Source organism: Rattus norvegicus, chromosome 10 (genome assembly GCF_036323735.1).
Source record: "Rattus norvegicus strain BN/NHsdMcwi chromosome 10, GRCr8, whole genome shotgun sequence".
Taxonomy (NCBI): domain Eukaryota; kingdom Metazoa; phylum Chordata; class Mammalia; order Rodentia; family Muridae; genus Rattus; species Rattus norvegicus.
The window spans coordinates 8,841,168-8,859,053 of NC_086028.1; the positions used below are offsets into that span (position 1 = coordinate 8,841,168).

General features: G+C 42.7%; 1 protein-coding gene across 50 annotated transcripts in view; it reads right to left on the minus strand.

Moving 5' to 3' along the window:
- The window catches only part of Rbfox1 (RNA binding fox-1 homolog 1), a 2,095,840-nt gene that overhangs the window by 182,359 nt on the left and 1,895,595 nt on the right, over positions 1–17,886 (minus strand). For 6 of the 50 annotated variants that reach the window (XM_063268894.1, XM_063268889.1, XM_063268888.1 and 3 more), the window contains exon 1: positions 4,002–4,224. The exons of 42 other annotated variants lie outside the window; for them this stretch is intronic. In XM_063268894.1, coding sequence (XP_063124964.1) covers positions 4,002–4,034 — 33 coding nt within the window. In that variant the 5' untranslated portion in view covers positions 4,035–4,224. Of the gene's footprint in view, positions 1–4,001; positions 4,263–17,886 lie in introns of those variants that run through there. 2 more of the 50 variants (XM_063268878.1, XM_063268879.1) reach the window with 2 other exon arrangements.

Here is a 17,886-nt window from a genome sequence, read left to right on the forward strand (position 1 = left end):
TCTCCCCTGCCCCCTTTCTCTCCTGTTTTGCTTTGTTTGTTTCTTGTTTTGTTTTGTTTTATTCCATCTTCTTTTGTCTTGTTTTGTTGAGACAAGGTTTCTCGGTATAGCCTTGGCTGTGCTGGAACTTACGCAGTACACCAGGCAGGCCTAAAACTCAGAGATCCGCCTGCCTCTGACCCTTGCATGCTCGGATTAATGGCTTCCCTTTTCATTTTTGAGACAGGGTTTCTTTCACAAAGTCATCCAAGTAGGACTTGAACTTGTCATTTTCCTATCTCAGTAGGAGAGATTATAGATAAGAGCCTCCAGACCCTGCTACTGGGTCTTCTTTGAGATGGTTTTCTGTCCCTTAAGGTCTAAAGTGTCCAACATTGTTTTGTGCGTGCGTGTGTGCATGTGTGTGTGTACTTCCTCTGCTGTTTGGTATGGAACTTAAGTACTTTTCTTTTCCTGGGAGAATTACAGGCTACATTCGACAGAGGCTGGCTTGGCAAACAACTGATGGTACAAACCTGGACCGCTGCTTATTTTTGTCAATACAGTTTTATTGGTACATAATCCAATAAATGGGTTCATTTGTTTAACAAATTGTCTACAGCAGCTTTTGTACACCAAGCACAGAGTTAGCTTGCTGTGAAGAGACTATATGACCCTCAAAGTTTAAGCTATTTATGGCCTGGACCTGGGTAGAAAAATGTTTCCAGAAGCTATGGCAGAAGATCAGGAGAAATGGAGATCCAGCTAAGGAACCATTATTGTACAAAGAGTTTGGGCAGGACCTGAGGGTAACAGCCACACAAGAAGAGAAGAGAAGAAAAGGAACATATCCTGTCAATGCAAAGGAGTGATCTTGGCTGATTCATCATATTGGCAACGGTGATGATGGTACATGGATAGTTTAAAATCTCTCTTCTGGAATTTTCTTTCCTTCAATAGATGTGTGGGTATAATTTCAGATGGACACATGGACACAAACAAATGTGCACAGAGAGATAATCACACGCTCCCCAGATCATACCATCTATTCATTGACCCTCAGAAGACAAGCGCAGCAATATTGCCCTTCACCTCCAGATTAGTACATTAGGCTAACAGTTTCTAACATGTATGGGTACTCAAAGAGATTTGAGGCAATGACTGAGGACATTTTGGGATGTGACAGCTCTGGAGGACTATGCTCTTAGCATTTTGTCCTTGAACAACAGTGATATTGCAAAGTCCCTGTAGTGTAATAATTAGGCCCTCTTCTCAATGGACCACCCTTTATTTAACTTAGCAGTCAGAAAAGTTTCATCTAGAACTGAGAAAAGAAAACATTCACGATCTAGGACAAAATGTCATTTGTGGGAAAGCAAGGAGTTGAACTCAGACTCATCTTCATCTTCCATTTTGCAAGAGAATCATCTACAGTGTATGACAAGTCAACTTATGGAAGGAACACAGCCCTCTCTGTGACATATAGCATGGTACTCAAATTTATTTCATCTCTTACTAAGGAGAGGTCAGGTGCTGAGGTGTTGGGTGCAAGATACCTGTGATTCTGTTTGCCAGATGCAGATGCATTAGATAACCCTAGGTACGTGGTGCACAGCAGTATGGGAAACTGCTGTGCCATTGAAACTTTGAGGCCTGACACTTTTGAGTCTTCTGACACTGTCATAAGGAAGGTGAGGACCGGCTGAGAGTACCTGGATAGCCAGAGCACCCAAATCTCTGGCACCAATGAGGTGCCAAACTCTAAAGACCAAATCAGGGAAAATCAAATGGACAATAGTTTGTGTTCAGGTACATTGGGCTCTGGATTGCATCTTGTACCTGGAGGTCTCAAACAGATGTTGGCAGGACCCCCTATAGTTACTTATTAACACCGACAGCCGCTCTAGAGAGACCCTAATTAATATTCCCAACATTTTCACTTTAGGCTAATTACAGCTAATATTTAATTAAGATCGTTGTACTTCCTATGGAAGTATTTTTCACCTTCAAATGACTTGAGAGATGTCTTTGTTCCCTCCCTAGTGATGCTCCTAGGTTCTGAGCTTAGGTTGAAACAAATTTTCTTAGAAAATTAGATGACTCATAAGAGCGCCCTTTGTACTTCAGGTCAGGGCAAATTCCAGGTATTTGAACAAGATCTTTGTAGAAGGCTAAAGCCATGTTCCAGTAGGTGATGGGGACAGGTAAAATGTTGAGAGTGTTCCCAGCAGGACAGTCTTAAATTTGCGGAAGCTGCCTCTTCTATACCAATGCCAAGCCTCCACTTTTCCCTAAATAAAGGGAACAGTCGGAGAGATCTGGATATTTGCAGAGTCAGGGTGCTTGTGGGTGTCCCTCCTTGATAGGGAGGTGATTCTGCTTTGCAAGTACCCCCCACAACACCAAGCAAGCACTCTGAGAGCTTGCGCAAACCTCACATCCAACTTCCTCTGCCAAGACAGTCTTAGGTTGCTGCTAAATATAAGAAAAGGGGGAGTGTGGGTGGGAAGAGGTCAGGATCTCTCATGGTTGAAAACCCACAATGCTTCAGGGTGGAGCTGTGTGGAAGTGTGGGATAAACAAGGCCTATGAGAGTAGGTATAGAAGAAATATCCTTGGCCTCATAAATCAAACTTCCCCATCAATCAGATGAAGTCAAAACCTACTCGGTGACATGGGGTCCAGTGTTACACAGGATGTGCCAAAGGGTTCCTTCCACTTGTTTACCAAGAGCAAAGGGATTGTTAAGATGCAAACAAATCTTATTCCTTTAAAAAAAAATCCCCAAAAGTCATTTCAATTTAAGTATTTCGCTGAAGCATGAAATAGACAAAGTATTATTGCCATTTTAAGGGCCATAATCTATTTAGCTTCATGTATGCACACATTCACAGCGTCAGGTCTCAGATACAGAGTATTTTCATAGGCACCAGAAACAATGTGTTTTGCCCGTGAGATGGACACAGGGGATAGAGTCCTGTTCCTCTTGTCTTTTTCCACCCATCCGCCCAGCTCCAGACATCCTCCTTCTGCCATGTAGCCTGCTGAGTGGCTCTCTCCTCTTAAACGCAAGAACAATCACTGGCAGCAAGGTTGACTTTGCAAAACATGTTGGTTTGAAAGACTCGTGCAGAACACATTTTAAAGCGAAAGAGTTCTAGCCATTCCGTGGCAGGAGAAAGAAACGTGCCTGATCACATAGCTGCCAAGGCAGACTTGAGAGGAACCAAATGATTTCCTGCAGGTAGGGGTGTGTATCTTTGTGTGTTCATGCACATACTTGTGTATTTTCCTTGGCTTTTATAGGCAACCTTAGAGCGCTCCCTTCTTGAAGTGTGCTTACGGTCTGCCTATTTCTTGCCTTAAGCCCCCACCCAGAGTACCCCAGCCCTTAGAATGAAGAAATGCATGGGAATTGTCAAGAACTAATAAGCCCACTGATTACAAATGTCCACATGGCCAACGAAAGCATCTGTTCTCCCCAAGACCCTCCCGGCAAGCACACAGCGAAGTAAACTCTCTGGAGGAGCCTGTCTATTCCCAGTGGCTGCTTGCAGCTTGCAGTCTTGCTGACAGTTTGTTTTACTTGAGTTCAGCAACCTGGTCTGCTCTGATCTACTTCTCTGGCAGGAAATTGCACATATTCAGAGAAAGCCTCTTGTGCTGAGCTGAAATGGGCTAAAATGCATCATGCCCCGGGGGCAATAAAACAAAGAGGAAAAATGCAAAATGACACCATTAACTCGCTGGTCCTAGGACAAGCACAGATCCATGCAAAGAGCACCTGCTTCCCCAACCCCTACGTGTACATGCGCGCACACGCACAAACACACACACACACACACACACATACACACACACACACACACACACACACTCCACAACACTCCTGTGCTTTCACCAGGGATGATGCAAGATGAAATCTGACTTCCAGAAATCCCAGACTTAACACTAAAAAAAAATCACAAGGCACTGCTTCTGCTCCATTCAAATCACAGTATCAAGTGAAAGATCAGAAATACCTGCTGCACCATGCTGCATGCTCTCTCCTCCATAAACTTAGCAGCTGTTCTAATCCCACACCACAGAGCATCTGCCCAGAGCAAGCCTCGGTGAGGAGCAAGGGCGTACAGGCTGGGCACTATGAGGATGATCGGGGTGTTGATGGAGGGGGAGCCGAGGCTGCTTGGCTGACCTCCCCCTCAACATCTGACTGCATCCAAAACCAGCCCCAGATGGGACTCTTCTGCAAGGGAGGCCTGGCCCATCAATCACAGCTCGCTCCTCCTCTGGCTGCTGCTCTGGGTTTCAGAGTGTACCACTGAGCAGATGATTATGTAGTGGAAGGGAATGAACACACACACACACACACACACACACACACACACACACACACACACACACACACACACACGGCTCCACTACACTAATAGCTATTTAAAAAACATTAGAAATGCTATTCTATGCATAGCCTGGAGCTGGAATTTTTCATTACTAAACTAAATATATGATATGCAAAGTTATAAAATCCACTGGGGAGCTTGCTACTATCTTATTTCATTTTCTGAGAAAGGAAGAGGGAATGTTTGGGGGCTGCAGGGAGGGTGGTAAAGAAGGATGAAGGATGCGCCAAGAGATCAAGAGCTGGTCATGGGCAAATTAAAAATACCATAATTACCATAATAGGGCTGGGGAGATGGCACCGTCCATAACACACTTACCTTGCAAGCATGAGGACTGGGATTTGTTTCCCTAGAAACCAGGTTAAAAAAACACAAAATCCCCAACATAGTGGCATGTGATAATAATTTCATTGTTGCGGATGCAGGGGCAGGTGGACCAATGGGTTTAATGGCTACCCAGTTTAGGCTATTTGGAAATTTCTAGGCTAATGAGAGACCTGTCTCAATAAATAAAGTGAAGGATTCTTGGAATGGCACTTAAAGTTGCCCTTTGGTGTATTCCACAGGAGCATAAGCACACACATGTCCAAGTAACTTTACCCCACATTTTCCTATATGCACACATACATGCTTTCACATGTTACATGTTTGCATTGACACGAACACACACAGACACAAACACAAGCACACACACACACACAAAATAGCAAAAGAACATGTGAAATAATATGTGGCTAATCCTAAAAGCGGTCATAAGATGTGATCACTGGTGGTTACTGGGGGCTCTTACCCTGCTGGTTGTGTGCCTGTAGGCAGGCTGCAGCCACTCTGGTTTTGCCAACACTGGCTTCTGTGCAAGGGGAACAATCGAGTGACTTCACCGTGTTATTGTGAAGACTAAAATATTTTAAACATTAAAAACCAAATTGAAATCAATTTTTAAAAAAAGCACTGAGGACCAGAAGCATTCATGATGTGGATTAAATTATCAGATGGTTTGACTCCTGAACAATGAGGTGGCCTAAACTGGAGCACTGTTCCTGTCCTCATACTCCTCAGGTAAGAACTCATTGCATCAACATGTTGTCAGTGAAGGAAGTCACGGGAACGCAAAACCTAGTAATCAGGCGTGCAATGGACAAACAGCGCAGGCTCTCGCTACCTCTTTTGCTGCTTCTGTCTCTTTCTACCTCATTGTTTGATCTGTTCTTCCAACCAGTAAGAATGAGCATCCTATAAAGTATTCCCTCACGCAGGTGCGCAGCTAGCTCCAACCCCCACACCATCTCCTTTGTTTAAAGGTGCAGATATTTGGTCCTTCTATCTTTATTAAAACCATAGTAATCAGAGAGGACTGTCAAAACAATGTCAGGTACATTTGGCCATGTCTTTCCTGTCCATCAAAGGAGTGGTTTCAAGGGTCTTGCGCACCTCTGTGTGGATACCTGCTTGTCATTGACATAGCTCACTGAGGACAGAGCTCCTGAGCATGAATGGAGAGAATGGATGTGAAGTCTGAGCTGACTCTGCTTATAATTAAATTAGACGAGGGGGGAGGCGAGGGCCAATGAAGCCTGGAGGCCTTCAACCTTCCTGTCGTTCTCTTGCACTAATTCAGGAAAACCCGTAATGATTGATAACCTTTTTCTTACATTCCCCAATATCTAGTACTAGAAAGGAAAATCTAAGAAAAAAATTATTCTTGTTATCCTTAGACTCCCAGCCACATCCGGGGTATACCTCTCCAATGCACCAGGCTGTTAGGGCTAAATCTAGCAGCACTCAGGCTCCCTGAAAAGACATGCTGGCTGCTCTCTCTGATACACTTACTCTAAGGAACCCAAGTGTGTCCTTGCCAGAGTCCAGCACAGCATGTGAGGACAGCAACTCCTGTCCAAAGCCAAGTGTTTCTTGTCCTTACTATAACTATGAACCAAACTTCTGTCCCCCTGCCTGGGAAAGGTGAGGGGAGTCCAAGGTGGACAAATTTCCTGGGAATGACAGCAAGAATTCTTAAAAATAATTAACCATAACTATTAAACAAAATAACCAAGTAAATTAGTTCCTTTCTGGCAGAATAAATGAGAAAATGAATGGACATTGTCCTAGACTCATCGAGAACTTGAGGATTCTTTTCAAAACATCAAATAACAAAGGTCGGCAGTAAAAGGCTTCTTCAGAATCCCAGAGCATAGGATCCATGCCAAGGGTCTCCCCAAACAAGCTGGTTCACTGTACAAAGAGAAGGGTGGTCTTTCAGATGGCACATGTGACAACTTATACTATCAAACCTAGGAATGGTGGAATCAGGCCAACACTTTTTTAAACATATGTAAGTGTGAGTGTGTGTGTGTGTGTGTGTGTGTGTGTGTGTGTGTGCGCGCGTGTGTGTGTGTGTGTGTGTACATTATGTATAAGGTGGAATTTATGTGCCTTCTCCAACCACTCCTCATCATGTCCTTTGAGACTGAGTCAGGAGCCCACTAATACAGCTGGCCTGCCTGCCCAGGAAGTTCCACATCCCCAGAGCTGGAATCATCACTGTGTGCTGCTGGGATTTCACATGGACTTTGGGAACCTCAATCCTGGTCCTCTTGTTCATATGGCAAGTACTTTACCAAATGAGCCATCGTCTCTCCAAATCCACACTGACTTCCTTTAAGGAAATAAAGTATATGGCACTGGTAAGCAATAGACTAGAAAAAATTAATTTTGCCTCATGAAACTTTTATGTAGATGAATCAGCTTGCAATATCAAAATGTACAAAAACTATGAACTGTGCTAAATAATACTAAGTACTTTCCAGCATTGGTTAGAACCAGGCCTCTTATTAATACTATCAAGAGGATTAAGGTAAAGTGCTGGGAAGCAAAGACTACTAAGCAGGAGACGTTGGCAAGCAATCTTATCCTTGTGCACCATAGTTTCCAGTGATACAGATTATTCTTCATTGCGAGACTTTGGAAATTCTTTTGGGGGCAGAGAATATCAACACACACACACACACACACACACACACACACACACACACACACATATATATATATATTTGATCATCGATAGGTTCTTTTGTATATATCCCATTGTTGGGATGAAATTGTGCCCATCCAGTTCCACAAACACTGAACTGTTTTTGGACCCTTACCTGCTGTGGCTCACTCTTATATGTAAGAAATTCTTATTCTATAGCCCCTTTAATATATAATAAAATTAAGATACATTTACATACTCATTTGAATAAAAATACTACCACACACTCTAAGTGAAGCATCCATTGGTTAATGGAAGGACCAGAAATTCAGCGAATTGGTCTGATTAGAGAATTGCTTTACTGAATGTAAAGATAAAGTGACTTGGAATAAAGATGAAGAAATAGATGACAATGATGATGGTAACCGTTGATTATAGTAATGGTGGGGACGGTAAGATGGTGATGGCGATGGTGGTGGTGGTGATGGTGATGGGGTAGTCAAGTAGGAATGGTGATGTTGATGGTGGTGATGGTTGTTGTTATGCTGGCATTGAAGATGATGGCAGTGATGGTTGGGATGCTGATGATGGTGGAATTATGACAGTAGTAGAGATGATAGTATTAGTTGCAATGATGAGGATAGTAAAGGAACAAGGGGTGATGACCTCGATGGTTATAATGATGGGGATGGAGAGGATAGAGATGATGATGTAATAAGAAACCTTTTTGTAGTGTACATGTATGCATGCCCATGTGGGACTATGCTTGTGTGTGTGTGTGTGTGTGAGAGAGAGAGAGAGAGACACACACACACACACACACACATGAGTACATATGTACATGGGTACATACCTGTGGATGAATGTAGACATCAGAGGTCTACTTGGCGGTATCTTTCTACATTGTTCCCCACCTTAATTTTTGAGATAGGACGTCTCATGAATTGTACAGCAGAACTGTTTTGGTTACTTTACCTGGCCAGTAAACCCCTGGGTTCTGACCATCTTTGTTCCCCCAATGAAGGAACTGAAGGTACATGATCCACACCTGGGTTTTGTGTGGGTGCTAGGGTTCCAAACCCCAGCCCCCGGGTTCCCATGACGCTACCTACAGAGCCATATCCCCAGCCCAAGTAACGTTCTCGAGTACTAACTGCACAATTGTCTTAAATACGGATGATGGACGATTCAACAAAGCACTGCTTACAGCATCTCATGTACTAAGAATTCAACATGTGCACTCAACAATCCTCAGTGGTAAGGGACTAAAGGCGCTCATACTCATTGGACTAGGAAACAAAGTTACCCTGGTGTCAGACTCCTATAGCCTTCATTTTAAATAGAAGTAAGTTCAGTACTAACCTTTATTTAGCCAGCATACACAATTTAGTCTCTTAACTCTTCCAGCTTGTGGAAAAGCACCTCTCAAACTGACTACTGGGACACTGCCCTTAGGTCAAGAGTTCACAGCAAACCAGAAGCAAGTACAACAATAATTCATGGACTCCAGGGAGAGCAATTCATCTCATCTCAATTCCCTTGCCTCTCCATGGAAGCTCGAGAGGACAGAAGCCATCTCGCCACCGCTGACAAACAGCAGCCCCAGAAACACAAACCGCCTGAGTGGGCGGCAGGCTTGCAAAGATGAGGTGTCATGTTTGCCAAATGTTCCAGCCCGAGTTTTCCATTCGGAGTTACAGAAGGCGATGTAGAGGTTGTTTTTCTCCACTCCTTAAAAGTTAGCAATCATCAAATATTTATGGCACTCTGTTCAAGTCAGGAACCTAGAGACGGTGCTTCCTAGGTGATATTTCCAAAGGGGAAAGTGCACGTTTCTTAAAGGATTACCAGTGTCCTGAAGAAGTGAAATGCCAGCCACCCACATTAGGCACTCAGGAAGGAGGCTTTTACATCTTCCTCAGCACTGTTCCAGGACATGGGGGACCCAGCCCTTGGCTTTAAAAATCTTGCCTAGCTAGGTGTGCTGTCACAGTCCTGTAATCTCAGTGACTAGGAAGGGTAAAGCAGGTCAAAATAGCAAGACCATATCTTGACATAAACATGGAGTGACTGCTAAGCTTAAAGCTCAGAAAATACTTGCCTAGCACGTGCAGAGACCTGGGCTCAATCAAACCGTATGACCCCTGAGCTTAGGGAATCTCCTCTATGTTTTTATTCCTGGTACCAGAATTTGCTTAGACAAGGGCACATGGATGCATGAGTACATGCATACATACACACAAACATTCTCTCTCTCTCTCTCTCTCTCTCTCTCTCTCTCTCTCTCTCTCTCTCACACACACACACACACACACACACAGACACACACACAGACACACACACACACACACACACACACAAACAAACATAGTTTATTGAATTGAGTCATGTTGAGTCTATCTCTATGCCCATAGAAATATTCTCTGACCTACACAGTACCTAGATCCTGGTCAACACCATCCCTTGTTGCTCTAAACTGGCCAATAATGGTCCATATTACAATCACCAAATATAGTACTATAGGATATCTTGTCACAAGGACAGAGAATATACATCGTACCTGCATATATGCGATTAGCAACCCGTGTGAAGTACTCTATTACATTCCACACTCGAATCACCCAATACACTAATATAAAATGTCTCTTCTCCAAAATCGAGTATGTACACTCTTGTCTATTAGAGACAAGCCACCTGTGTGGACTACTGCCTTCCATGAACACAGCAAAAGGCAGACATGTTTTCCATGAATACTGCTCTTCAGAATACTCAGCTTCATCTGCATGGGAGGGAACACCAGAATTAGCACATCCCTTAAGAAAGCTGAAGGTCTGGTGCTGTGCAGCAGTCTAACAAGACTTGGTACATACGCCCCTTTCTATTCGTTCACTACAGTTAACCTGGCCGTGCTCAGATGAGGGCTGACATGGATAAGGATATTGTTGGAACCATTCAACCGAAAGTATTTTTTGAAACCTAGAAAATGTCTCTAAAACCACAGCAAAGGTTACTAAAAGGTCATAATTTTATTCCAACCCTCCTAAACCTCAGAACTCGGGGGAGCCAATAAGGTTACTGATGGTGGTGAAGCCGCTAGGAGCATAAATAACAGGTGAATTCGTAATAGAAGAATTAGAAGGCTTTGTATCATGCACACACCAGCCATCTTCATAAATGCCACTCTTTTGATGCAGCCCACACTTTCATGGTATAGATACAAATGCTATCTTCATTTTATAAATGAGGGATTTTGTGATACTCAAGTGTTCTCAAGAGATCACTGGAAAGAAAGCTGCATGATAAAATTTGCTCCAATATACTTCTGTTCCCATAGCTTAACTTTTTTATTATTTTTAATGTTTTTTAAAATAAGTATAGAAACACAAAATGTAAGAAAGAACAAAAACAACAAGAGCAAAAGCCAACCCACTAACCAATCAAACAAACAAACAAACAAACAAACAAACAAACAAACACCCCAAAGAATCCTTAAGGAAGGTCCTTGTAAATTTTTAGTGGCTGTCTCCTGGGTTACTTCTTGCCCTTTTGACACGTCATTTGCACCTGGAAATGAAGTTGGCCTTGCTGTGGATGTCATAATAACTATGTTGGAGAAACCTCAGCTGCTCTGGCTATTCTGCCATCGACCCTCTCATGTTGTCTCTGACTGACTGGTGGAACAGCCCACCACCATCCTGAATACAGTCATGTGGACACAAAGACAGAAGAGCACACAGGAAGTAGAATTTCGCAAATAAACATTGGAAAAGTTGTTTTCAGAAAGGTAAGGTCAGATAAATTGCATTTCAATGCTGCTTCCTTTACCCGTCGTGTCTCTACGTATGAATGTGTGTGAGCACATGTCATGGTGTGCCTATGGAGGTCAAAAGACCACACTGTGGAGTTTATCCTCACCTTCTCCCTTTATATTCGTTCCATGAAAGGAGCTCAAATCGTCAGGCTTTCATAGCAAATGCCTTTACCTACTAAGTCATCTTGCTGGCCCTGATAACTGTTCTTTAATCATAGTTGAATAAGAATTGTTCTGTCCTGGATACGAAGAACATCACAGTTCAAAAAATATTTTCACAATCTGCCTTCTTTTACCACCCTCACTTCTGCCACAACTACCACCTCTATAGTCACCTCCATCTCTACCATCAGCAGCAAACACCTCCTCCACCACCACTGCCACCGCCACCTCACTACTTCCATCAAATCTGTGTCAAGTCCAAGTTCAAGATGACTCGAAAGGACTTCCACCATTGCTAAGCCAACTACAGTGGAGCTTTTCCTTCTTCAGTAGCTTCTTTATAGCTACCCTATATGATTTATGGACAGTAACAATGTCATCTACACCTTCATAGCCAATGTTAATGTTTTTGTAGATGAGATGTACAGCTTTGAGTAAGAGAGAGGTACACCATAGCGGAAAACCAAGTACACAGGAAGTAGAGAAGAGTAGTACCCTAAGTACTACTGACTAAAAGTGAATGTCACCAAGAAGTCATGAAGACTCTATCACTAGATTGGGACAGTTGAGAACCTAAGTCATGCTACTGCGAAGAGCACTATGCATTTTCCACTTTGGGATGATGTAATGGATAGTGAACTGTTTCATGAAAGAGAAAAGTAGGCATCCAGATACATCAAAATACAGAGGTCTGTTCAGATATCCCTCTTCACGTTACACACAAGAAAATGTATGTTGCGTAGCCATGAATCAATGTATTTTCTTCATCTTCTGGCACTTCTCAGAACCAGATACATATACAGCCAGTTATTATGTGATTTTGATGAAACAGGACCCAGCTGAGACTCAACAAAGACCTTGGTAATAGTTACTCTTAGTTATCAACCCATTGGGATTTAGACTCTCTATGCTCTGTGCGGGTCAGTCAAGGATGATTGAGATTTGCTTAACTGAGGGAGATAGACCCAGTTTAAATGTAGGTGACACCTTTTCACAGGCTAAAACCCTAGGTTAACTAAAAAGCAGACAATGAGCTGAGCACCAACATTCAACTCCCTCTGATTTCTGAGTGAAGACGCAATGTGAACTTTCTATTCCATGATGGACTGACCTAAAGCTATGAGCCAAAATCAGTCTTTCTCTCCTACAATGCTTCTACTAGAGTGCTTTGTCACAACAGAAGAAATGATTAAGACAACTTACCACTCCCATCCAATCTATGAGGAGTATATAAAAGCAACATCTGCTTGTATTTTAAATGACTCAAGTTTGTCCCTGAGATGTTAAAGAGGTCTCAGGAAACTATACACACCTTCAGGGGAAGAGGTTGTCATAGGGCCATTTACATTTCCCTCATGTTTGCCTACAGTTTGTAATCAAGATGTTTGACATGAAAAATATCAATTGGCTGGTATTCAGTTCACTTGTAGAAAAGTGTCTAATCCGGTTATGGCAGCAGGCAAAGATGATAAAGTATGACCTTGTCTTTCACTGTGCATTGCATAAGTTTTAGCCTCTAATAGTTTGCCAGCTAGGAAAAAAAGAGCTGTCATAAAATGAATTATTGTCAAATATATAAGAAAGGAAACCAGAAGAGACTGCCAGAAAGCAAGGGCTGGGACCTATTCAAGAAGCGACATGGAACCCACACAACTGTTTCCAGTAGCTCGGTACCTCACATCTTCCAAGGTAGGGGCTGCAGTGATGAACTACATAACCAGGGCCCAGATACTAACAAGATTAGGTAGGTCAGAGTCCCAAGATAGACTTGGAGTTTTCTGTACTGTGGGATACATGTCTTGAGGAAGGAAAAGAAAAGAGCTAAAATGTCCAAGAACGTCCTTGAATGGATCTGGTGTCTAAGCTGGGAATTGAAGAATAGCAAGAAATACCTCAGAAATGAAATAGCTTGAAAAAACAGTAAGTGGAAGGTAGATGTGGTGCTAAAATAGGGGAATGTATCCCACACTTGGCATGACAGAGTGAATAGAGGAGAAGTAAAAGATGAAATCGAGACTATCCTCTGACATGTAGGATTGACCACATCCTACGTTATTGTGAGGGTTTTAAAGTCAGAGGGCCCAGCATGCCTTAGAGAACACAAAGCACAGTACAACCAGCATGGTCTTCACAGGATGGTTGATCCCACATGTTGATCACAATGCAGAGGAAATCCAGCATTGACACTTCCCAGGAAAAGCCAGTCACAGTGAGGAAGACGGAAAGGGGGAAGAGATCACAGAACCACCTTCATCATGCGGCAGTTTCATGCAAAGCAATTCAAATAGTTGACATAGAAATAAAAAGAAAATACCCTTCACTTCATATATGTAGTGTGTGTGGGAGGGGTATTACTTCTCCAGTGGTGTTTTATTTTCCCTCCTAATATCTCAGCCAAGGGTAGGGTGGAAGGTTTCTGGGAGCAATTCCACGTGATCCTCCTTAGCCTCCCATGCAAGACTGGGAAGTGGGAGGTGGGTAGCAAGCATCTTTCATGCACATTTAACACAAGCATCTTAGGGCAACTCATTCCGTAAGTCTCAAAGGCCAGGCAGTTAATACAAGTTGTTTGAGATTTGAGATAAATTCTAGGCATATTCTATGTTCAGTGTTCCATACATTTTTCATCTATGTCACCTGACAATTATAGGGATGACAATAGGTATGCATGCCTGATGATCTGCAGACCCCACTCATTCTTCTGCAAACTTTCCATGAGGAGTAAAGAAAGCTAAACTTGGGACTTTATGACAAGCAGGCACTGGATACAAATGCTAGGCATCAGAACCCAAGAACACTACAATGCCTGGACTTTCCACAACCAATACGGCACAACTGAGCATACACATGCCATACACTGTCAGTAATGAAAGGCCCCATTGTGAGTATGGACCCAGAGGCTGGCCAAAACAGTCCACCACCGAGCTACATCACCAGCACAGTTCACTGCTACTTAAATGTGATCAGAGGAGCCAAGGAAATAAGCTCGCTTTTTCTAAGTTCTGTAATTGATTCTGTCCCTACTTCCAGTGAGGTCTTCGATCCCACACTCAAACTGATGAACTACTTGGGACTGGAGATTCACTGATGATTCACACAGGGTTGATCAGGGCACCAGTACTATTCTTTTAGAGCTGAGGGTGTGTGGTCTTCTGAGGATACCTGCCTGTTTAAACACTGAGCTGAGTAGGCGTCAGAAGCTTAGAAGTTCACGGAGCTTTTCTAACTTAAGGGGGGAAACGGCTCTGTACGATATCAAGGCAAATCCAAAGAAAACCAAGTATTTCTAGAAATGTAGAAAACATTTGTGTTATTGTTAGAGAAATGGAAGCAGCCCAGAAGTGAGCAATTTTGTTCAGACATTAACAGATCAAGAGCCTGGCCAAATTATTGTGTGCAACCTATGGTGACATGCTCGTTAGTTGGTCTAAGAACTCTGAGACAACAATGCCTAAGAAAACAGAGTCCAATGGAAATTTAATTGAATTCAGAACCTATCAGAGAGCAACAGTAACATTTTGAAACCTGTTAGCATGGTGTATGTTTGCACAGAGCATTCTGTCTGTGGGCAGCACTGCTTCTCTGCACTGGATGGTTTGTCCCATTTGATTTCCAATATGTTTATCTTCAGTATGCGTGCAATAACCCTGGAACCTCTCTATGTAGCTGAGACATTCTCTTTATACTTAATTATTCCATATTCAACCACTGACTTAAATTTATCAGACTTTCTACTACAGGTTGAACTGTTGTATACTCAGAGTTACACACTGATGATGGGGCCAGCACAGCTACAGTAGAAGTTAGACTGGGATCACCCAAGGAGTGCATGGGTTTCCAATCTACCACAGCTTCATCCCTATGTGTTCGTATAGGTATATATGTGTGTACACACACATGTGTACCAGTGCATTCATGGCCAGGGGGATATTTTGGGTATCTTCCTTTGTTATTTGTGTTTGTTTATTTTTTAGACACTTGCTCACTGAACTTGGGGTTCATGAATTGATCAGATCAGCCAGTCAGAAAGTTCCAGGTATTCTCCTAGCCCTATCCTCCCAGTGTTGGAATTGTAGACGCACGTCACTATGTTCAGCTTCCTACGTTGGTCCTGAAGAGGAATGCATGTTCTCAGGCCAACTAAGCTACTCCCTAGCCCCATGGACCTGTATCTTATGCAAAGGAGGAATTCGTACACAGAGGCACACCATACAAGCAAGCTGCCTGAAGATAAAAGGAGAGGGAGGCCTAGTTTCCACTAGATGAACCATGCCAGAAAAGCACAGGATGTTGCAAGCGGGGAGGAGGAGAGATTCTTTCTTATAGGCCAAAATTTTGATAACTGACTTCTGGCTTGCAACACGGTGCACCAATAGATTTTTGTTGCTGACACCAAACAAGTTGTTATTCTTTGTTATGGCAGTCTTAGAACACTAATACACCTACTATGTGCTACTGTCTGGGCAAAGTACTGGCTGAAGTCACTTCCTACCTCGTGAAGTTTTCATAATAGAGATAAAGCAACCAGTATGTAACTCAGTTAAGGAAGGGCCAGACTCGAGCATACTTCTAAGAAGCCAATTGGGGCACAGGGCAGCTTCAATATGACCTCATTTGCTCTCTGCAAAACTGAGACTGTTCTGCACGCTGGGGAGTTTCAGCTGTGAGATCTGTTCACGCGTGTAGCTCTGTACTAATGGAGCAGTAACTAGCTATGCAGAGGCGTCAGGTTTCTCGGGTATAGATGGTCTAAAATGAGCTGTGCTCTGTCTGCAAAAACGGACAGAGTGAAGAGACTTTGGACAGCGAGGCTAATGCAAACTAATTCTAATGTGTTCATCTTGATCATGCATTGCACCGCTAACAGCTTAGGTAGACGAAACTAAGTAAAATATTCCTGATTACATATGAAACCATATCAAATTGATTAAAATTTGAAATTAAATGTAATTATTTCTTGTTTACCTGGCTTAATGTGGTTACTAGAAGATAATCTTCAAACTTACTTTTATGTCTCTAGCCATGTTGTATCCTCCCCGTTTTCTCCTGACCCCACTCTCATACCAACTCCTATCGACACCCCATTTCCCCTTTCCATTCTTTCCTTTGTGCTGGGATTTTTCCTTAGTATATATGAGCTACGCTTCTAACACCTCCATTAATTTGCTGTTGGGCATTGTTAGATATTTTCACCGGTTTGTTTGTTTGTTTGTTTTTTATTTATTTGCCATAAGTTGTCTATAATCAGAGCTGTGATTCAACTCAAGACAACTCAAATGTGAGGCGTGGCTTCTCATTTCAGCCAACTGCCATCTTGGCATCTTTCTAAATGCTTTCATGGGGGTGTCTCCAGTGAAGCTGGATTTCTCTCCTAGCCCACCTCTGGTGTCCTAGAAATCCTCTGCTTCTCCTGACCATTTCTGTAGAGCTGGAACCCATAGAAGGCTCTCATAGAACTCCACTCCACTCATGCAACTTTCTCTTTACTGGATCAATCACAGCTCCCGGGCCTCTGAGAACGTGTCTTATGTGTCTATTTTGGGACAAGAGAGGTAAAGGGGTTTTAAAAGCTTATTTTAACTCTCAGAGAAATCAACTGACTAATGTCTATACTGGGCATCTTCCTGTGAGGATGAAACATACTCTACAAACAAATACCCTGCAGAGTGTAGACACTCCCTGTGTGAGGGCAGAGAAGAGGCCTTGAACACACTCCAGTATGAAGGCTGCTTAACACATGAGGGGAAATTTGGCATTATACCTTACTCCACAAGGGTATCAACTGAACTGGGTCAGAATTAAACTATTTCTTTACTTAAATCATGTAGATACACGCTAGCATATCAGGAATCAATGCCACCATTCATGCATTAATTCATTTATAATTCATTCTTCTACCCATCTACTCATTCATCAATCCATCCATCTATTCATTCACTTATTCGTTAGTTAGCTGTGTGTGTGTGTGTGTGTGTGTGTGTGTGTGTGTGTGTGTTTGCATATATGTAATGGTAATGTAGCGTATATGGATGATAAGAACCAAACTTGAAACATGAAGAGAAAAGGGTAAAATAATGGCAAATAGTCTTCACTAAATGCTTTATTGAGAGGTCTTGGAAGCGAATCAGAGAAGGGCGTAAAGAAGCAATGGGTTAGAGAAGAAAGGCTGTAGTGATGCTCAGGACAGCAAAGGAGATTGCAGTGCTTCAGGGAAGGAAGGACATAGAGCAGACACATGCCCAGAAATTCAGTTCAAGACTGTACCAGTGAAAGATTCAAGGAATACTGACTTCCCCATCTTCCCTGTGTGTTGTGCGGGATACTCAGAGTTTGTAATTATTTCAGTATGGTCCTGGGCTTATCTCTTCTTCATGCAGGATAGAATTTGGAGTGATTCATGAAATGATCAGTTTTGTATTTTGAAGTTTGCTTTCTTAAAATACAGGGCCTTGCCATGTTGTTCAGGGTTCAAACTACCCTCCTGTTTTGATCCCATTAATGACAGGTGTATGTTATCCCATTAATGTCTTTGATGACAGGTGTATGTTACTTGTCTAGTT